The sequence below is a fragment of the Chenopodium album genome, chromosome 1 (assembly GCF_948465745.1).
Source record: "Chenopodium album chromosome 1, dcCheAlbu1.1, whole genome shotgun sequence".
Lineage (NCBI taxonomy): Eukaryota > Viridiplantae > Streptophyta > Magnoliopsida > Caryophyllales > Amaranthaceae > Chenopodium > Chenopodium album.
Window position 1 is genome coordinate 70,154,165 of NC_137834.1, and position 23,471 is coordinate 70,177,635.

A 23,471-nucleotide genomic window follows, 5' to 3' on the forward strand; every position below is an offset into this window, starting at 1 on the left:
CGCATATCAAGATGGATAGTCAATTTAGCCCAGTTTGATGTAAGGTTTATGCCGCAAAAAGCTATCAAAGGATATGTGGTGTCAGACTTTTTAGCGAAGTTTCTAATAGAAGACTCGACGCCAATACACGACAATGAGTTTCCATATGAAGACTTAATGGTCACTGAAGACGGTACTTGGACATTATACTTCGACGGAGCCTCAAACCAAAAAGGATGTGGCGTTGGAGTGTTGCTAGTATCACCTAAAGAAGAGCATGTTCCAATCTCCATAAAGCTTGATTTTGACGTTACCAACGACGCTGTTGAATATGAAGCATGTGTGGTAGGCCTTGAAACATCTTTGGCATTGGGAGTAAAAATGTTACGGACATTCGAAGACCCTTCATTAATCATCAATCAAATATCCAAAAGTTGGAAAGTAAGGAGCAAAATTCTAGCCCCTTACCAAACCTATCTGGAAACTCTTACTAATCAGCTACAGAAGGTAGAATACACATATCTACCCAGAGAAGAAAATCAATTTGCTGATGCCTTGGCGAGACTAGCCACGATGGTTAGGATTCCCACGGAAATCGAGCAAATGCCTCTAACTATAGAAAAAAAGGCACAAACCAGCATATATTCAAGCTATAGAGGATGATGAAGTAATCAAAGACGAAGAAGAAGAAGAACCGTGGTATACGGATATACTCAATTATGTCACCAAAGGAGAATACCCTCCCCATGCTGACAAAAGAGCAAAACGAGCGTTAAGACTCTTGGATTCCCAATATGTACTCATAGACAACGAGCTACATAAAAGGGTACCTAAGGGTCGAACTCTCTTATGTGTAGGAAAAAAAAATGCCCAAAGAGCAATGAGGATAGTCGACGAAGGAATCTGTAAAACTCACATAAATGGCAAAATATTAGTCCAAAAGATAATGCGAGAAGGATATTATTGGACTATAATGAATAGGGATTGCCATCAATACGTAAAAAGATGCCCTAAGTGCCAAATATATGCCAATTTACAACATGTTCCTCCATCCTTGCTCTACACATACACGTCGCCATGGCCGCTCTCTACATGGGGAATTGACATCATCGGCAAAATCACTCCCCCAGGAACTGGAGACCACGAATATATCCTATTGGCAATTGATTACTTCACAAAGTGGGTTGAAGCACAATCGTACGCTAAACTTACTGCAAAACATGTATCACTCTTTATCAAAAGAAATATTATTTGTCGATACGGAGTCCCACATGAAATGATAAGTGACAATGGAACACACTTTCAAGCCGAATGTGAAGAATTGCTACAAAAATATGGCATTCAACATCATCATTCTTCCCCTTATAGGCCTCAAGCAAATGGAGCAGTCGAGGCAGCTAATAAAAATCTAAAGACTATCATCGAGAAAATGACGGAAAATTATAAGGATTGGCCTGACAAACTTCACTTCGCATTGTGGGGTTATCGCACGTCAATTCGCACATCAACCGGAAATACGCCATTTTCCTTGGTTTATGGAATGGATGTCGTACAACCTGTCGAATTAGAAATTCCTTCTCTACGCATCGCATTAGAGAGCAAACTTGATGAAGTTGAATGGAATAGGGCAAGATATGAAGAGCTAATTCTACTCGATGAAAAACGACTAGAAGCTCTACATCAAACTCAGTGTTACCAAACTCGTATGGCTAGGCATTTTAATAAGAAGGTCAAGACAAGAAACATCAAAGTAGGAGACTTGGTGTTGAAATCATTAAGGAAAAATGTTTTAGATCCAAGGGGAAAGTTTAGACCTAATTGGTCTGGACCCTACATTGTCAAAACAATCCCATTAGGAGATGCAGCAAAATTAACTAACATGGATGGAAATGAGTTCTCGAACATGACAAATCTTGACAAACTTCAGAAATACTACCCATAATTACTTGAGTATGATACTCGAGAGAGCTACGTTTGGCCTGATTCCTTAAGAAAGGATACGTAGGCAACCCTTTACGGGTGCGGCCACTTTATTTTTTTTTCAAATCTCGCATCCCTGAATTAATAAAAATTTCAATAGAAGATTGACGAAACATCGGCGTCACAGAAAAGATTCTAGCGCCAATCGATGAACGTTAGCGCCAGACGACGGCACCTGTCGCCTAACGCCAGACTGCCGCAGCCGGCGCCAGTCGCGGAATCGTTGCACCAATTTACAGTTAAGTGTCTGGGAATATTTCGGTGATTTTCAGAAATTTTTCGACTTCCGTACTCGAAAAAAATTCTGGAAAATTAATTCTTCGGTTTTCATTGCTTTAATAAAATAAATTTAAAGTGAACCCTAAACCCTAAACCCTAAACCCTAAACCCTAAACCCTAAACCCTAAACCCTAAACCCTAAACCCTAACCCTAACCCTAACCCTAACCCTAAAACCCTAACCCTAAAACTTTAAAACCTTAAAAAATAAATCACAATACATAAACCCTAATCACCTAAATCCTAAAACTATATAAACCCTAAACCCTACAACCTAAAACCTAAACCCAAAAACTCAATAATCACTAAACACAATAGACCCTAAACCCTAAACCCTAAACCCAAAAACTCATTAACCACGATATAAACCCTAAACCATATAACCTAAAACCGAAAACCCACAAAGTCACTAAACCCTAAACCCTAATACTGACTTAACCCTAAACCCTAAACACGAAACCCGAAACGAACCCAAAACCCTAAACCCTAAACCCTAAACCCTAATACTCACTAAACCCTAAACCCTAAACACGATACCCGAAACGAACCCAAAACCCTAAACCCTGAACCCTAATACTGACTAAACCCTAAACCCTAAATCCGATTCGAAACGAACCCAAAACCCTAAACCCTAAACCCCTAACATTTAAACCCTAAACCTGAACCCTAAATCCTAAATCATATACCACGATAAACCATATACCGTATAAACCATATTTAACCCTAAACTCTTTGATACCTAAAAATCTAAACCCTTAACCATAAACAACCATATATCATACACTATTACTAAACCCTAAACACTCTGAACCCTAAACCAAAACGGTTTTGGTACCATTTCCAATCAATTGTTACCAGGTATGGTTATGGGTATTGGTCACCAAAGTAACCGTTACCCAATCCGATTCGATTAGCTTTTTCCCTACTTAAATCTAAACATTTACTTTACTTTATAATCAGTTCATAATATCAATGATTAGTAATATTATTTAAATTAACTCAGAATAACTACATAGTTAAGTTTAAATATCATTATTTAATATCTAATTAGGTATATGCGAAAATAAACCACAATCAACGGCAATCTGTGGTGGACTTAGATAATCGACGGCTGAAAATTATCCACAGACATAGATTGCCAGCTTGGCTTACATGTGATGGACTAAGATAATCAACGGGTGAAATATGTGGCGAGCAAATTCTTTCAAATTAACTATGCTACCATCTACTATTTTTGATAGATCGCTGTCTTTTAAATCGAAGAAGAGTTCAAAATCCTAATAATAATATTCATTTATTCTAGGGATTACTACAAGATCTAGTGCAGGGAAACCTAAAATAGAACAAAATTATTCCGGCAAAGGGCTAATTTCATCATACCCTATTCTAAAGCAATGAGTATCTACATCCCAATATTCTAGAGCGGTATGAATAAAATCTGAATCAAGATCTACCCCTTTGATACCATAAATACCCCCCAAGTAAAAAAACATCTAATTCTTTTCTCTCTTTGGCATTAAGTGACCGACACCATTCATGGGTGTAGTTGGTAAAACTTTTGGAGACTAGAGACATGATGTTATTTTTCTAAAAGCTAAGACTTCACAATATTTTATCTGCTGAAATTATGAAGGAAATCGGCTGGGCAGGGGGCTATTTATGCACAAAATCGGAGCAGTTTTAATCGAGGAAGGATTCGGGGTCAGCGCTCATTAGCGCTAGACGCCAACTATTGGCGCCTGACGCCAGAGCCTGGCGCCAAACGCTAAGTGTAGCGCCTGGCGCCAAACGCTAAGTGTAGCGCCTGGCGCTACACCAAAACGCGTGGCGCCAGCTGGCGCTAATATGTCTCATCGTACGCGCTTTCTAAAAAACCACGTTTTTTTTACTTGATTCGAGTCTGCTAATGACTTTACGGTTTCCTTATCCTTTTTCTGAAAAATTCATCTATTCCTCCCTTTTAATTAATATAGCTATTATATTAATTATATCATTTTTCGGAATTTATTTAGACTAACTTCCATGTTTTTATAAATCCAATATTTTTTTATTTGACTTTTATTTTTCATTTTTTCTTTTTTTTTTTGGGGTGAAAGTCAGATTCCCTCCATCAATAATAAAAATGACGGAATTTTTGCGCAAAATTTTTTTTCACATTTCCTTGCACACACAAACATGCACATAACAATAATAAAAAATGAAAAAAAAAACATGATAAATAAAGAATAAACTCATAATAGTATATATATACAAATATGTGTAAGTAATGTGTCTAACAAAAGGCAAAGTTCTATACAAAGTCAAAATAAATAATAAAAAAAAGCAAGGAATAAGCTACGGCGCCGGGAGACGTACACCCATCATCTCATAAAACTGCGCAGTACGAGGAGTAACCTCTCAACCGGCTCCGGCTCCAGCTCCAGTCTCCTCGGGAGGAGGAAAGCTCAACAAAGGACCTGTCCACCCAAGATCAACCTGAGGCTGCGGAGGCTGCTGCGATGACGAGCCGACCTCGTACATCCCACCACCTCTAAGAGCCAAGGTAACCTATCCCTAGCCTCTCCATCAAATGAAGAGCTTGAGCCCTCTACCGCCTCGGTACGAGCAGTCTCAAAACGACCACCCCGACCTCCCGAACCAGTGCGGCGATGTCTCGAGCTAGACCTCGCCGGATCTCTCCGCACCTCAGGTCTCGTGCGGGTACAAGAAGGAATGGCCTGACCCTTCAAAAGAAACTAAGATCAGAAACATGCAAAATAAAAGAGGTAATACAAAAACATAAGAAGGGAAGACTACCTCCTGAATGGCGTCGTCTCGACGAAAGGTAGCCACGGTCCTCATCCGGACGAGCTGGCTACGGAAGGCATTTATGCATCTTGCCATCGCCGAAACCACCTCGCGTGAGAACTGTCAAAGAAATAAGTCAGTAAACATGCACAACATATATGGACAAAAGAAATAAGAAATAAGTCAGTAAACAAGCTTACCCGAGTCTGGTGACGAGGAATCGACCGCTCCACAAAGCGCTCGCCCTCAGGAGCCGGAGGAATCATCTCCTCAATCGTCCCATATGTCTCTAGATAGTGGATAGACATACGGGGTGGCACGAACTCAGCAGCATCATCCTGACAAGGCAAAACAAAATCAGTAAAGCACCACTTGGGGGCTACTTAACGAAAGGTAAAAAGCTGAAAATCATACCGCCACATCCTCAGCAGGTACAAGAAATTTTGCTAACAACGGCAGTAGCTCCTTCCCATAGCATCGACCAGGGATCGTGTAAGATCGCCAAGGGGTATCGGCTCCCTCTGACATGCTCACCATAAGTCCCGAAGAAATAGCGACGCTCAGTAACCCTCTCTCCAACCTCGTGGCGTTAAACATGTGACGTGGTGGAGGAGTAGGAACGACAAAGGTATCTAAGGAATGTTGAATAGCAACCCTCTCTCCAAGATACACATCCGATCCATAAGTCCCCAAGAAATAGCGACGCTCAGCAGAATACTGTGTGGTTAACCCAGGGACTGCCAAGTCGGCCCACGGTCGGTACAGCACCTCAGGCTCCAGCAAAGAGTGTCTATCAGAAAAGAATCTAGCTAAGGCATCACAAAATGTTCAACTAAGGAAAGGATCATACCAAGATTATCCAATCTCGGACATAGGCAGTGGACATCCCCACACGGCGGCTGCCCCAGGAAGTACTAACTGGAAGCCTACGCGGCAACGGTCTCGCCGGCGTAGCTGAAGGGAAGTACTCGTAAAACCAGATCTACAAGAAGCTAAAGTTGTCAGTAAGTGCTAACAAAAAATGTAGAGCTAAACTTTACAGAGAATAAAGTATACCTCTACGACCCTCCAAAAGCTGGATAGAGCAACGTTCCCCGCTAGAGACCGATGTCGACACGAGTCCCACAGCGCTCGGATGAAATCATCATAGGCCAAGCTGGCCCAGTCGTAAGTCCCGATCCGGTGTAGATCACGGATGGCAGGTTGGTAGTTAATCAGCGCCCTACTACCCTTGTTAGGGGAGAACGTCCCTGACAGCAAGATAAGAGCAATGATGCGCACCTGCTGCTCTCGGGTAGTAGCACCATCATCGAAATCCGTTGCTAGAGTCGAGCGGCGAATTCCCCTAGCACTGAAATGAGTCGACTCTACCTCAGCTCGAGCCCGAATACCAATCGGTCCCAATAGCTCCTCGACCTCAGGAGAAAACACGTCGATCATGCTGTCAAACGGCAGCGCTACATAGCTAAACTCCAGTCCCGTAATGAGACTGAAGTCGGTAAGAGTGATCATCATCTCACCCTTGGGGAAGTGGAAAGTGGTTGTGGTGTCCCAAAAGAACTCCACCAGAGCACGGACTACATGGTGACCCCTGCTAGAGGAAATCATGGCCTCGGAGGTCTCGAACAGTGCACTAAGCCCGTAAAACTCCCAAAGAAGTCTCGTCTGATCGTCTCTTGCGATGTACATCTTGTACAAATCGCCCAAGCCGTCACAACCGGAACCATGACAGCGTGTCCTCCCGACTGTGATGCCCCGTCTCACCCTCTCAGAGATATGGTGGAAGGGAGAGAAGTACAAGGTCCACTCATCCCACTTAGGAAGTCGGCCGAGCGAAGTGGACGGTTCAGCATTGTCCTCTACGGGATCGTGCTCCCGTCGAACGTCTCGGGAACGTGAATCCGAACCTCGCTGTCTTGCCATGCTACATTGTGCAGAATTATCATAAATTAAGGTTCTATAGTATCTAAGGTTCGCCTAGCCGCATGATACTATGTTCGCAAAAAACAAAGTATGTAGTACTAAAACAGAGCACAAATTCGAATTGAGCATACACGACATGTTAAAGCAATCAAACAATTTCTTGCAATACTATAGTAATTATTGTGACAAATTGGACAAGAATTGCTAGCAAAAACATCAAGAACAAGCCACATTGTTTTCCCGACCTTAAGAGGTTCAACAATGGTGATTTGTTCATTTCTTAACCAAATTGAGTCAAACAAGTCTCAAATTACTCTCAAGGCAATATATAAGCATAATCAAGCAATTTCATGGAAAAAAATTTGATAAAAAAAAGAATTAAGCAATTCTAAATTTGAATTTTCAAGAAATTCGAGAACAAATGCATGCAAAATTCATTAAAAACGGTGTGAGTTTGGAGGAAACTTACATAGATCGGGAAAATGGATGGAATGAGCTTTGATTTGCAACAAATTTGAGCGAATTTGGTTGAGAAACAAGCAAGAACGAATCAAATGAAGTTCTGAGAATTCTCGAGTAAGAAACGCGAGCAACAGCAGCATAAATGAGGAAGAGAAGGGTATTTAAGGAAAACCCAACTCTAGCGCCAAGCGTCAGACCTTGGCGTCAGTTGATAAGCTTAGCTCTTGGCGCTAGCTTCAGGGTCTGGCGCTACAGCCAGATAAGTGGCACTGATGTAATTTCAGCGGCGCCAGAATGCTCAGCCACTAAGTACGGTTGTTCCAACTTTTTGCAATATGTTTCGGGTTCCTTGGTACACCAGTTAGCCCCTCTAAGCAATTTGACACGATTTTTAGTAATCGGCTTGTTTACATAAAGTGATCGACCTGATGAAAGATCGTCTCACTTAGCTTAAAGCGCCTAATCATTGGCTCATCGCAAAAGGCACCGACATACTGTTCATTTAGAAAAGCACCGACATACTGGTTCATAATTCAGCAAAAGGCACCGACATACGGGTTCACAAGCAGCAAAGCGCCGACGTACATGCATAGCGTAAGCAAAGTTAAAGCGAGCTTTTAAAGATCGACAAGCGGAGGTCTTCGATAATTTTCTTTGAGAAATTGTTGCAACAAATGAGGATAGCTTCAAGCGAGGATATCTTCAGCAGCATTCCCTAGCTTGCGGAGAGTTGTCATAAATAACAGAAGGTGATTTCAAGCGAAGTTGTCTTCGATCGTCTTCCTTAAGATGTGGAAGATGGTCACAAAGCGGAAGAAGATCGTTTCAAGCGAGCAATATTCGATAGTGTTCCCTTGCTTGCGGAAGATTATCATGGAGGAAATGGAGGCACTTACAAGCGTAGCAGTCTTCAAGTGGGATGGCATTCTCTAGCTAGTAGGAGGTCATCAAAACAACAAAAAGCAGCAACATATTGGTTACTTTCAGAGACGTGTGCTCGACGGTGCAAGATACGCGTTTCTTAACTCTTTTATCTGTTTAACTAACGCTAGTTTGAAAATACCAGCGTTACAAGAATGATTTAGGATCGCAGAACGTTCTGAATCATCTCCGTCCCTATCGATACTTTGACTTTTGTTTTCGAAACTTGCGTTTCTCCAAACTCAGTCAAAGTGGGGGCTTCTGTAGACACCCATTTGTGTCTCCCCAAAACCAAACCCGGTGATGAGTACCTTTCACGTCGAATGATAATCGAATGAAGTGAAAGTGTGGGAAGTTTAGTGTTGCGGATAGTTTTAATTTCTTTTCTTTTCTCTCTGTTTTTGAAACTTATTTTAAGAAAACAGCCAATCCAGTTTGGTTGGTCCATGATATAGGTCCAATAGTGGTGTAGTTGGATAGGGATTGAAAAGAGCTTTCCAACGATATATTATAAGCCCAATTCCGATGAATATTGAGGAAGTTATGGCCAATTTACCGAACTGGGCGTGTTTTGAGCCTTATATGCGGCCCAATGATCTAGAGGAGGGCCTAATATGGATTTATTATTCCTAATGCAATTAGGAATGGTTTTAGTCTTCTAGATTCTTCTAAAAGGTTCTTTTCATTCCTAATCCAATTAGCATTGATAAATTGACTTTTGTTGACTGTTTAGAGTTCTAATCAGAATAAAAGAATGTTTTTTGAGGAAAATACTATTTTATCCTCCTGTACGGCAATTTCTATCTGATTTTTAGAAAACGCGTCAATTTCTTAGTCAGCGCCAAATGCCATCATTAGCTCCTGACGCTAAGCTTGGCACCTGGCACTAGCGTTAGCGCCTGACACACCTAGCATTATTCGAAGTTTTCTTCGCCCTAGACGTGAAAGGTTTAATTTCTGAGGGTATGGTCCTAAAACTCTCTTTCAATAATTTAATTTAATTATTTGTTTATTATTTTCCTTGAAGTTACTAACGTGTGTATTTTGTTATTAAAAAGAGGTACGAGGCATCGAAGTAAGTACTTTAATGGTCTTTATTGATGTTATTATGTAGAAATCATGCTTAGATTGTTATTTTGATTCCTAGTATCATGTCTAGGGTAAATTTAATATCATGTATGATTAAAATTATGATGCCTTTTATGTTCTTCCTAATATTTATGATTGTTAGTATCATGTTAGGATTAAAGCTTTGATTTTTATATGCTTAGTGACATGCTAGGGTTTATTATTAATCTTGTTAGTATCATGCCTAGGATCTTGCTATTGTTATTATGCTTTAACATGATTATTATTATCATTATTATGATGATTATTGTTTTGATTATTATTATGATTATTATTATGTTTCTTGATTTTTATTTTTATTGCTTGATCACGCCTTTTATGCATGCTTAAAGGGAATTTGTACTTGTAATCACGCTTAATAAGATAACTAATAATCTTGTTAGGGTTAATATGATTATAATTCAAGTGATCGCCAATAATAGTTTTATTTGTGCATTAATATTCAACCAACATAGATAAACAAGTTTAGGGTTAATCCTATTGTTTGTATGTTAGTCAGGAAGCGCACATGAATACGATCAGAATAAAGTAGAGGCCTATTATTAAGGCAGGTTCAATCTCTTTTAGGTTGGATTTGTACCTTCATTCTCGAACTACCAGTCATGGTTCAAGACCTATTGGAGTTGACGATCTCCTGGATCGTTAAGGGGTGTAACCTTCACCTCGTGAAGAGTTTACAATTTCCTAAAACTTGTTGGCGATTCTTTTGCTCTATCTTCTTTCTCTTTGGACGCCACTGTACTTTAGTGTATGATCACATTGGGGTTCAAGCTAGGGATTATTGCTTGATATATTCCGTACGGGTATTGTTGCTAAATAGTGGAGCTGCATTACTGTCACCTTAGTTCCTAAAGTTCAACACCCCTCGTATATCCAGGAGTTTAGACCTATATCATGTTTTACTATGGTCTACAAACTGATTTCTAAGGTTCTCACTAACAGAATTGCTCAGGCTGTTGGTTCTATTGTTAGTTAGGCTCAAGCTGGCTTTATTCCTGGGAAATACATTTGGGAAACATTCTACTTGCTACTGAACTCATTAAAGGGTACTCTCATAAGTTTATACTCCTAGATGCATGCTTAAAATTGATTTGAGGAAAGATTATGACTCGGTAGAATGGAGTTTTTTTAAGAGTGTTTTGGAATTTTCCTAGCAAGGTGGTTGATTAGATTATGGCTTGTGTCTCTTTTGTCTCTTACTGTATTATGGTGAATGGTTTTCCTAGTAAACCTTTCCTTGCTCAAAAAGGTTTGAGGCAAGGTGATCCTATGTCTCCCTTTCTATTTGCTTTGTGCATGGAATGCCTCTCTAGATGTTTAGTTGAAATGATTCAGGATCCTAATTTCAATTTTCATCCTAGATGTGAGAAATTAGGAATCACTCATATGATGTTTGCAGATGATCGTCTCCTTTTTGCTAGAGTTGATCCTATCTCTATCCAGCTCCTCTTGGGTGCTACATAGGAGTTCTCCAGTGCTTCTGGTTTGTCTGCTAACCTCAGCAAAAGTGAGGTTTACTTTGGTGGGATTTCTGAGATTGATTAAGATAATTTGCGGAATATTTTAGGCATGAGCAAAGGTAGTCTTCATTTTCAGTATCTTGGTGTTCCCTTATCTTCTAAGAAGTTGACCATTGCTCAAAGTAGGCCCTTAATTGAGAGGGTTACTGCTAGAATTGATAGTTGGACTGCAAGGAACTTGTCTTATGCTGGCAGGCTGCAACTTATTAAAAGTGTGCTCTTTTGTATTCAGGCATATTGGGCTAAGATTTTCATTTTACCAAAGAAGATTTTAAGAGAAATTGAATCCAGGTTTAGAGAATTTCTTTGGACTGGCAAAAGTGCCTTTTTTAATTAAGTTCTTGTCTCTCGGGATCATATGGCTCTTCCTAAAGTTTGTGGTGGTTGGAATATCACTCTTCTTAGTGATTGGAATAAGGCTGCTATTTGCAAGGTTCTTTGGGACTTAGCTCATAAAACTGATAATTTATAAGTTAAATGGGTTCATATTTACTATTTCCATAACAAAGATTTGTGGATTGCTCCTATTCCTAACAAATGTACTTGGGTTCTAAAGAAAATCTTAGGTTGCAGTGAAATCATTGATAGAATTGGTGGCTGGTCGTCTGTTATGCATGCTGGTAAAGTGTGTATTTCTAAGATTTATTCTCAACTCAAGCCTCAATCTACTAAGGTAAACTGGATCATCTGTAATAATTATGCTTCCCCTAAGAGCATTTTTATTACATGGCTAGTTTTGATGAATAGGGTGGTTACTAAAGATATAATATTGCAATGAAATATTAACTGTGATCCTGCCTGCTTCTTTTGTCAGAACAATAATGAGTGTGTGTCCCACTTGTTCTTCCTTTTCCCTTACTCTAAAGACATTTTGGAACAAATTCTTGCTTTAATGAAGATTCAAAGGTCAGCCCAAGATTTCCAGGCTGAACATCAGTGGCTTCTCAGGAACTCTAGGAGATTAAGCAGCAAAGCAAGATTCTTTAATAGGAAGCTGCTTGTTTTGTTATGTTCTGGTCCTTTAGTTTGGTTTTTACCAGTTTTGAGTTCAGGTTGCTATTTTGGCCTGTATTCTGTACTGTGTTTTGTTGCTCTGCCTCTTTTGTCTAGCCCTGCTGTTTTCTGCAGCTGAGTCTTGGTGAAGGTTGTTTTGTTTTATGCAGTTTGTAGTCTTTTGCTGTTTTGTGTTTGCCGGTTTAAATTCAAACAAAGCTTTTTAAATAAAACAAAAGTCTAATTAATTCAACATAGCTAATTGAATCAAATGAAAGTCAAACACATTCAAACGAAGCTTTTTGAATCAAATGGAAGTCAAAACATATTCAAAATAAGCTAATTGAATCAAATGAAATTTAAACTTTTTGAAACAAAGTTTTTTGAATCAAATGAAAGTCAAACACATCTAAAAAAAGCCTTTTGAATCAAATAAAAGTCAAACAAATTAAAATAGAGCTTTTTAAATTACATAAACGTCAAATGTATTCAAAAAAGTTAATTGACTCAAATGAATGTCAAACACATTCCAACAAAATTTTTTAAATCAAATGAAAGTCAACACACATGCAAACTAATTAAGATTTTTAAATCAAATGAAATTTAAATACATTCAAACAAACCATTTTAAATGAAATGAAAGTCAAATGCATTCAATAAAGCTAATTAAATGAAATGAAAGTCAAATACTTTCAAACAAAGCTAGTTGAATCAAATTATAGTCAAACACATACAAACAAATTATTTTCAATCATACGAAAGTGAAATGCATTCAACAAAACTAATTGAATAAAATGAAAGTCCAACACATTCAAACCGAAAATCAAATGTATTCAACAAAGCTAATGAAATTAAATGAAAGGCAAACACATTCAAACAAAGCTTTTTGAATCAAATTAATGTCAAACACATTCAAACAAAACTTTTTCAGTCAAAAAAATATGAAATGCATTCAATAAAGCAAATTGAATCAATTGAAAGTCAAACACATTCAACTCAAAGATTTTTTAATCAAATGAATGTCAAACACATTAAATAAAGATTTTTAAAATTAAATGAAAGTCAAATGTATTCAACAAAGCTAATTGTATCAAATGAAATTCAAACACGTTCAAAAAAAGTCTTTGAATCAAATAAATATCAAACACATTCAAACAAAGCTTTTGAAACTAATGACAGTAAAACACATTCAAACAGAGCTTTTTAAATTAAATGAAAGTCAATTTCATTAAACAAAGCTAATTAAATCAAATTAAAGTCAAACACATTCTAATTAAGCTAATTGAATCAAATAAAAGTCAAACACATTCAAACAAACCTTTTTCAATCAAACGATAGTGAAATGCATTCAACTAAGCTAGTTGAATCAAATGAAAGTCAAATTATAGTCAAAGTTAAGAACTAGAGAGAGAAAGTCTCAAGAACTAGAGACAGAAAGTTGAAAATCGATTGAAACCCACAATTTTGAGCATCGATTTTAAGCCCGATTTCAATGGCAAAGAGGAAGAAAGGTAAGGGAAGCAAGAGTTCAGGGTCTAAATCGAAGAAAAAGCAGAAGGCAAGGCAGAATTCAGGACCCAGAACAAGGAATTTTACGAAGAAGAAGGAACAGAGTATTGCTTCTGAAGATGTCTCAGTTGAGAGCTGGCTTGATGATGTAATGGAGAATGTTATTCCGGAGATTTAGATTACTGATGAGGAGAAAGGAGCACATCAAGAAGACTTCAATTCGTGGTTACAGGTAATTCATAACTCTGCTTCCGCCATTGATGCTGAGCTTCGAACTGATGCTTGTTGTGATAGTGTTCTTAAATTTGATAATCCAACTCCTATTTTGATGATTGAGCATAACAATCCCACTCCCAATTTGTCTCCCCCAATTTCTGAGACCCCCGATTTGCAATCCTCTGTTTTTCAATCTCCTCCTGTTCGATTGAATTGGCGGGATTCTCTTTTTGAGGGTACTAGGGATGAGGGGTTAGACCTCTCTGGGGGTGGAAAAATTGATGATAGGCAGGATGCTAGTTGTTTGGTGCAACTTACTTTGGAAGATGTGAAACCAGAAGTTGATTTCTGGAAGTCAGCGATTGTTTGCTACATTGTTTGTGCTAAACCTCCATTGAATGTGATTAATGTGTTTATAAGAAGGGTTTGGGGCAAATATGGGATAGATAAGATCTCTTTGATTGATAATGGGGTGTTTCTGGTTCGATTTAGAACTGTTGAGAACAGAGACAAAGTTCTGAATGCTGGACCCATTTTGTTTAATTGAAAGACTGTTATCATGAAAGCTTGGGAGCTTGAGTTGGATTTGGCTAAGGAAACAGTTACTAAGGTACTTGTATGGGTCAGACTTGTGGGGCTTTAACTTAAATTTTGGGGCCATAATGCTTTGATGAAGATTGCCTCTCTAATTGGTGACCCTATTAAGACTGATAGAGCTACTGCCTCTAAGGAGAAATTGAATTATACTCATGTGATGGTTGAGGTTGAGATTGATGCTTCATTTCCAGATAATATTATATTCCTTAATGAAAAGGGTGTCTGCATTACTCAGAAGGTGGAGTATGAGTGGAAGCCTATAGTATGCAAGGTTTGTCATGGTATGGGACATGAGGATGCTCATTGTCCTAATCATACAATGAAAGCCAGGAAGCAGAATAGGCAGCCACCTAAGCAAATGTGGAGACCAATTCAGAAGACTAGTTCCTCTCAGCAGCAAGCTAATGATATGAGGGGGAGCAGGACAGATGATATGACTGATGCTGGTGGACTGGATTCAATGTCTGAACTTCCTACACTGTTAAGATCAGGTGTTATTTTGGTTGGGGGTAGTGCCAATAGATTTAGGGTTTTGGAGGAAGGGGAATGCCCTAAATTATTTAATGAATAGTGTGGGTTTTGGAATGTTAGGGGCCTAAATATGCCTAGCAAGTTGTGTGATGTGTTGTGGTTCATAAGACAACATAATATAGGTATGTTTGGGCTTCTTGAGACCAGGGTGAAGGATAAGAATTTTGGTAGGGTGTTTGATAGAGTTGGTGGTGATTGGTCTGTTTGCTCCAATTACAGTAAGCATAAAAATGGGAGAATTTGGGTGATTTGGTTGTCCCAAATTTTTGAGGTGATGGTGGTTAAGGTGGAGATGCAGTTGGTTCATTGTAGAGTACTTCACAAGGCTACTGGTTTTCAGTTTGAGGTAACCTTTGTTTATGGTTTAAATGAAGTTGTGCAAAGAGGTGAGCTTTGGGATCAGTTAAGGATGATTGCTGGGATTGTCCAAGGCCCCTGGCTTATTGGTGGGGATTTTAATAATGTCCTTAACCTTAATGATAGGGTTGGTTCTACTGTAACTCTTGCTGAAGTTGAACCATTTAGACAGTGCTTGAGTGATGCTGAGTTGTTTGATTGGCAAACTGGTGGTATGTTTTATTCTTGGAATAATAAACAAGATGGGACTGATAGAGTGAGCACTAGAATTGATAGAGTTCTGGTGAATAATGCTTGCTTGGATGAGTTTCCTAATTTGAAGCTACTTTCTTTCCTGAGGGTCTTATGGATCATTGTCCATGTGTTTTTCAGCTGTTTGATGGTGGTATGCAATTGAAGAAACCTTTCAGATTTTTTAATATGTGGATTAATGCTCCTGGTTTCTTAGATGCTGTAAAGGAAGCTTGGTTGGTTACTAAAGATAGACTATTGCAACGGAATATTAACTGTAATCCATCCTGCTTCTTTTGTCAGAACAATAATGAGTGTGTGCCCCACTTGTTCTTCCTTTGCCCTTACTCTAAATACATTTGGGAACAAATTCTTGCTTTATTGAAGATTCAAAGGTCAGCCCAAGATTTCCAAGCTGAACATCAGTGGCTTCTCAGGAACTCTACGAGATCAAGCAGCAAAGCCAGAGTCTACATGATGTATTTTGCTGAAACTATACATAGTATTTGGCTTCAAAGGAACAGTTTAATGTTTACTGGTTCCTGTCTGCCTGCAGATTTGGTGCTTAGGGATATTGTGTATAAAGTAGCTGTTAGATGCAATGATGTTGATAGGAAGCTACTTGTTTTGTGATGTTCTGGTCCTTTACTCTTGTTTTTACCAGTTTTGAGTTCAGGTTGCTATTTTGGTCTGTATTCTAATTTTTGTTGCTCTGCCTCTTTTGTCTAGCCCTGCTGTTTTCTACAGCTGAGTCTAGGTGGAGGTTATTTTGTTTTCTGCAGTTTGCAGTCTTTTGATGTTTTGTGTTTCATGGTTGCAGGTTGTGTCCTACTTCTCTACTTTTCTCTTGTTTCTCTTGTCCTTAGCTTTCAAAACCCTTCCTAAAAGGTGGCTGGAAGCTTGAGTCCAGTTTGGTCCTGCTTCTTCCTCTAGAACCCTTCCTAGAAGATGGCTAGAGAAGTTGTTGGAACTGTTTGGTGGGTGGTTGGCCTGGTTATCAGGTCTTGTGATGTTAGGTGCTAGTTATAACTTAGCTCTTGTAAGTTGTAACATTCTCTCTTTTCGTATAAAAATCTGCTATTTACCAAAATAAAAAATAAATAAATAAAAATAAAAAGGCAAACACATTCAAACAAAGCTTTTTTAATCAAATGAGAATTAAACACATTCAAACAAAGCTTTTTTAATAAAATGAAGTCAAATAAATTCAAACAAAATTTTTTAAATAAAACAAAAGTCTAATTAATTCAACATAGCTAATTGAATCAAATGATAGTCAAACACATTTAAACGAAGCTTTTTGAATCAAATGAAAGTCAAAACACATTCAAAAAAAGCTAATTCAATCGAATGAAACTCAAAGTCTTTCAAACAAAGTTTTTTGAATCAAATGAAAGTCAAACACATCCAAAAAAAGCTTTTTGAATCAAATAAAAGTCAAACAAATTAAAATAGTGCTTTTTAAATTACATAAAATTCACATGTATTCAAAAAAGCTAATTGACTCAAATGAATGTCAAACACATTCAAACAAAGTTTTTTAAATCAAATCAAAGTCAACAAACATTCAAACAAAGATTTTTGAATCAAATGAAACTTAAATACATTCCAACAAACCTTTTTAAATAAAATGAAAGGTAATTGCATTCAACAAAGCTAATTAAATAAAACGAAAGTTAAATACTTTCAAACAAAGCTGGTTGAATCAAATTATAGTCAAACACATTCAAACAAATCATTTTCAATCATACGAAAGTGAAATGCATTCAACAAAGCTAATTGAATCAAATGAAAGTCCAACACATTCAAACAAAATTTTTTGACTTAAACGAAAGTTAAATGTATTCAACAAAGCTAATTAAATCAAATAAAAGTCAAACAAGTTTAAACAAAGCGTTTTAAATCAAATGAAAGACAAACACATTTAAACAAAGCTTTTTGAATCAAATTAAAGAGAAACACATTTAAACAAAAAATTTTAATCAAACGAAAGTCAATTAAATTCAACAAAGCTAATTAAATCAAATGAGAGTCAAACACATTTAAACAAAGATTTTTTAATCAACCGAAAGTCAAATGTATTCAACAAAGCTAATGAATTTAATTGAAAGGCAAACACATTCAAACAAAGCTTTCGAATTAAATGAAAGATAAACACATTCAAACAAAGCTCATTGAGTCAAATGAAAGTCAAACACATTCCAACAAAGCTTTTTGAACAAACTGTAAGTCAAACAAATTCAAACAAGGTTTTTTTAATCAAATGAAAGGCAAACACATTCAAACAGAGCTTTTTAAATTAAATGAAAGTCAAATGCATTCAACAAGGCTAATTGAGTCAAATGAAATCAAACACATTCAAACAAAGCTAATTGAATAAGATGGTCAAACACATTAAAACAAAATTTTTTGAATCAAATGAGAGTTAAACACATTCAAACAAAGCTTTTTAAATCATATGAAAGTCAAACAAATTCAATAAGACCTTAAATTTAATGAAACTCAAACTCGTTAAACAGATCTAATAAAATCAAATAAAAGTCAAGCACATTAAAACAACGCTTTTTAAAACAAATGAAACTTAAACACATTAAAAAAGACTAATTGCATAAAATAAAAGTAAAACACATTCAATCAAAGCTAGTTCAATCAAATAAAAGTCAAACACATTCATTTGTGCTCTAATGAAGATAAGAATGTTGTTTTGATTTCAGGTCCTCATATGTTTAATAATAAGCCTGCTATTGTTAAGGCTTGGAGTGATAAATTCAATTTTTCAAGCTGAGATACTTAGAACAGTTACATTATGGGTTAGGTTTCCAAATCTGCCTCTGAATTGCTGGGTGTAGGGAATAATTTCAAGCCTTAAATCCCACTAGCTCGAACCCCACTGTGATCATACACTAAAGTACGGTGGCGTCCAAAAGGGAAGAAGATAGAGCAAAAGAGTCGCCAACATGTTTTTTAAGGAACTTGTAAACCATTCACGAGGTGAAGGTTACACCCCTTAACGATCCAAGAGATCGTCAACTCCATAAGGTCATGAACCAAATAAGGGTTCGGGGATGATGGTACAAATCCACCCTAAAAGAGATTGAACCTGCCCTAATAATAGGCCTCTACTTTATTCTGCTCGTATTCATGTGCGCTTTCTAACTAACATGCAATCAATAGGATTAACCCTAAACCTGTTTAATCTATGTTGGTTGAATATTAATGCGCAAATAAACTATTATTGGCGATCACTTGAATTATAATCATATTAACCCTAACAAGATTATTAATTATCTTATTAAGCGCGATTACAAGTACCAAATTCCCTTTAAACATGCATGAAAAGGTGCGATCGATCAATAAATATAAATAATCAAGCAACATAATAAATAACAATCAATATCATGAATAATAATTATAAATAAAATAATCATGACAATCATCAATCATAATTAAAATAATAATAATAACAATATTCATAATCATGTTAAAGCATAATAAAAATAGCAAGATCCTAGGCATGATACTAACAAGATTAATAACAAGCCCTAGCATGTCACTAAGCAATAAAAATCAAATATTTAGCCCTAACATGATACTAACAATCATAAATATTAGGAAGAGAATAAAAGACATCATAGCAATCATATTTAATATTAAAATACCCTAGACATGATACTATAAACATCATAGTAACAATATAACACATTCAAAAAGAGTTTTTTAATTAAATAAAAGTCAAATGCATTCGACAAAGATAATTGAATCAAATGAAAGTCAAACATATTAAAACAAAGATTATTTAATCAAACGAAAGTCAAATGTATTCAACAAAATTAATTGTATCAAATGAAAGTCAAACACATTCAAACAAAGATTTTAAAATCAAATTAAAGGCAAAAACATCTAAGTAAAACTTTTTAAATCAAATGAAAGTAAAATACATTAAAACAGAGCTTTTTAAATTAAATGAAAGTCGAATATATTCAACAAAGCGAATTGTATCAAATGAATGTCAAACACATTCAAACAAAGGTTTTTAAATTAAACAAAAGGCAAACACATTCAAGCAAAGCTCTTTTAATTATTGCATTGATGATTTAGCTTTATTTGAAATAAAGAGTAAAGGATCTTTCTTCACTTGGTGTAACAAGGCTCATAACGGCCCTAGGATCTATTCTAGGATTGATAGGGGTATTTTGAACCAAGAACGGATTGATCTTTATGTGTATGTGGAAGCTTTTTACTTACCTCCATCTCTTTCAGATCATAATCCTGTTCTTTTTTATGTTTTTCACTCTCAGCCTGGCAAGGGGAGACCTTTTAGGTTTCTTAATTGTCTTGCTGATCATGGAATTTTTTTTAGTACTATTGATTCTGCTTGGCAGTGTTCTGTTCCTGGTAATGCTATGAATAGGGTTTGGGATAAAGTTAAGCAAGTTAAGACTGCTCTTAAAACTATGAACATTGAGAAGTTTGGTGATATTTCTGAGAAAATTATAGTTGCTTAGAATTAGGTCTCTAACATTCAGCAACAGATTCATTCTGATATAAATAATGCTAATTTGCATTCTCAAGAATTATAAGCTATCCAAAATGTTAAACACTGGATCAATGTTCAAGAAAGCATCTATAAGCAAAAATCCAAGGTTGATTGGCTTAAGCTTGGTGATAGTAACAACAAGTTCTTCGTTGCTGTTATGAAGCAAAGACAGGGAAGGAATAGAATTGACACTTTCTTCAATGAAAGTGGAGATTTACTGAAAACTCCTACTGATATTAAAGAAGAAATTACAAGTTTCTACAAGGCCCTCCTTGGTTTAAGAGCAACTTCTCTTCCTAGAATTGATCTCAATAATGTCATAAGAGGTGCTCAGCTGTCTAGAGATTCTCAACAATCTCTTATAGCCCCTATTTCTATTGAGGAAATTGATTCGGGTCTGAAGGATATTGATAGCTCCACGACTCCTAGGATTGATGGTTTCAACTCTTACTTTTTCAAGAAATATTGGGAGGTTGTGAAAGATGATGTTTATGCTGGTGTCATGGAGTTTTTCAATACTGGAATCTTGTTGAAGCAATGGAACTGTACTTTTGTAACTTTAGTTCCTAAGGTTCATAGTCTTTCCCTTTCCAAATATTTCAAGATAATTACTTGTTGTTCTATTCTCTACAAGTTAATCTCTAAGATTTTTACTTCTAGACTTGCAACTGTGATTTCTAAGGTGATTGACAGTGCTCAAGCAAAGTTTATCCCAGGGAAGCATATAGGAGATAATATCTTACTAGCTACTGAGCTGATTAAAGATTATGGGCATAGGTTTCTTTCTCCAAGGTGTATGCTAAAGATTGATTTGAAAAGGCTTATGACTTGACAGGGTAAAGTCGTATCCCCAAATCAAAAGTAATTCCTAAATCCTCTTACTAATGTAGATAGGGAAGTCGGGTCGGATCCACAGAGAAACGAGTCTTTTTATTCCTAATTAATTAATATAATCTAGATTATAAAGTAACCAAAATATAATGATAAAAGGAAACTAAACTACGAAGAGTAAAAGTGGGAAAGAATAAAACTAGGAGGAAAAACAATGAATAAAAGGCCTAGGGCATAGGTTCACCAATAAATAATATTCCAGGGTAAAACATAATAATCAATCATCAATGCATACATTAATCAGATCATAAAAGGCTTTCTCTACGTATTACAATCACACAATTAATTTACCGGTATTAAATCTCATCTCTTGATTCTCGACTTAACCATTTATAAATTAACCTGCCTATTGAAACTAGACCTAAACATCAATTCTCATATGTCGAATCTCGAATCAATATTGTGAAACTCATGCATAAAAGATCGGCTCAAATATAGTCACAGAGCATTAAATCAATCAATAAGAAATTAATCTAGCATTGACAATTAACAACAATAAATTACCCCTTCATATTATTTATGGATCCCCACAAACCCTAGAAATAAAACTACTCACACATAATATAAACTAAACTAATCAAAGTAATAAAACAAGACATGATAAAAAAAAATAAAATAATTAACTAATATCAAGAGAAGAGAAATCGTTACCAAATAAATCTGGAATTAAGAATAGAGTTAAGAAACTAATCAAAAAGCTAAGTAGAGATAGAAAATCTAAGAAAGAAATTAAGGAAGAGTAAAAAAAGGTCCTAAACTCGTTTTACGAAGAAGTATTTATACTCCGTAAGAATCCTAAACTAAAACAAACTTAAACGACGCTAATCGTCTCCTAACAATAACACGCTCCCGATCGGGCGGGGCACCGCCCGATCGGGCGCGCCTTGCTTCCCTCACCCGGCCGGGCGCACCTCTGGGCGCCAGCCTCTTTCGCCGGGCGGCTCTCTTGGGACACTATTTGGACTTCGATTGGGCTCTAATTCTTCGGGTCAATCTGGGTTTCCTCTTCGGGTCTTGAATACTCGATCCAAATGCTCCGGTATCACATATACTGAGCACTTAATCACCGGTTCGATGGCTCTAACTGGCCTTGGGCTATAAAAACTGGTCGTGCTTCTTTAACGCTTGTAGTTGCTCCATAATATCTCGGGAAAATGCTCCAAAAGTGCAAATCCCTACAAAAGTCAACCAAATCTACGAAAACACTAGAAAACACCAATTAGTAATAAAAGTGGCTCTAAAGAGCCAAAAACACTACTAATTATGACCATGGGACGGGGGTAAAATACTATATAAAATAGACACATCAAATTCCCCCAAGCCAAACCTTTGCTTTTCCCTAAGCAAAGATCTCATCAATGAATAAATAAATATGCTTCTGCCTAAAAAGTAAAAATCAAGCACAAACAATTCAGGGTAAATCAAATAAACATGCTTTAAAATCAACCAATCAAATCCATCTAATTGCCCTTCTTCCGTAACAATTATCAAATAGAGCAAACCACAAGAGCATATAGAATTCAAGACTAGTTCTCACACACTCAACTCTCATTTATGTGGCGAGTAAAAGATGTACTCGATCGCTCTCCAACCAACCCCTTTAATGTGAACAATGCCCTCCCAACTCACACTCTCGTGTGTATAAAAAGATGTATGCTCAACCTACTAGTCGACTCGAAATATGTCAAATCATAACTTGCATTGATAAAAACACTTTCACATTCATACAACTCTATGCACAAAGGTCGGAAGGTCTTTAAAGCTTGTAATTTAAGGCTAGGGTAAAGGGTAGGAATCGTTTGGGAACAAGTGAGAGAAAAGCTATGCTTAAGGGAGAAAATCCTAATAAAACCCATGATCAAAATAAATAATGATCAACATCTCCTACATAACTCAACTCTGGAAAAAATTCACCGAACACAACTCCAAACAATATAAACAATCCCAACTCTTAAAATTTAACTCATAAGATATAATAATGAACAAGTGGAGTGAATAAACATACTTTATTTCCAAACTTGAATATTTTTCATAGAAGCTCAATTTTTTTTTTCCTTTGATCAACCTCCAACTAGAACATTCGAACATTGAACACTTTCTTTTTTTTTTTCTTTTGATTTTTTTTCTATTGAAGTTCACTTATTTTTTCACTTTTTTCTTTTTTCTTGAACTTCTCTTTTTTTTCATATCATCATCCTTTATTTTTTCAAGAAAATATAACTTTCAAACTCATAAAAAATAAATATGATCAAAAACAAAATAACTTCTCAAAACCCACCCACATTGTGCAAATAATAAGCACACTACAAACTCCCTTACCTCACTCACTAATAGCTCCCCCAAGCCAAGCTTGGGACTAGTAACCAATGGGGCAAAATAGGCTTATAATGTGGCTAATAAACAAACGTATCTACTATCATCTGGAGGCTACCTAAAAGACTGAACGCCTTCGTCCTCCTCAATGTGCACAAGAGTCATACAAACATTACTTATAGTTGCAAACCAATACTCAAATTCATGGACATACCAGGAACTAACACACATTCCCAACCAAATCAACTAGTCAAGCACTATATTCACAAATAGTTGGCAAAATTGACGCGTGTTAAGGTTTAAAGGCAATCAAACATC

The 23,471-nt window shown here is 36.6% G+C and overlaps 1 protein-coding gene across 1 annotated transcript; it reads left to right on the forward strand.

Annotated features, from left to right (window-relative positions):
* Positions 1-14,894: 14,894 nt before the first annotated feature.
* LOC145635177 (uncharacterized) lies at positions 14,895-20,781 on the forward strand. The gene is made up of 5 exons (XM_081686466.1): positions 14,895-15,464; positions 15,554-16,036; positions 16,233-16,300; positions 19,773-19,885; positions 19,994-20,781. The coding sequence occupies exons 1-5, from the start codon at positions 14,895-14,897 to the stop codon at positions 20,779-20,781; spliced, it is 2,022 nt and encodes a 673-aa protein (XP_081542592.1).
* The last annotated feature ends 2,690 nt before the right edge of the window (positions 20,782-23,471 follow it).

Coding starts and splice junctions, on each gene's coding strand:
- LOC145635177 (XM_081686466.1), top strand. CDS start 14,895: ATGCCTAGCAAGTTGTGTGATGTGTTGTGGTTCATAAGACAACATAAT. Junction 15,465..15,553: donor CTAGAATTGATAGAGTTCTG/GTGAATAATGCT, acceptor TGTGTTTTTCAG/CTGTTTGATGGTGGTATGCA. Junction 19,886..19,993: donor TATGAACATTGAGAAGTTTG/GTGATATTTCTG, acceptor AAGAATTATAAG/CTATCCAAAATGTTAAACAC.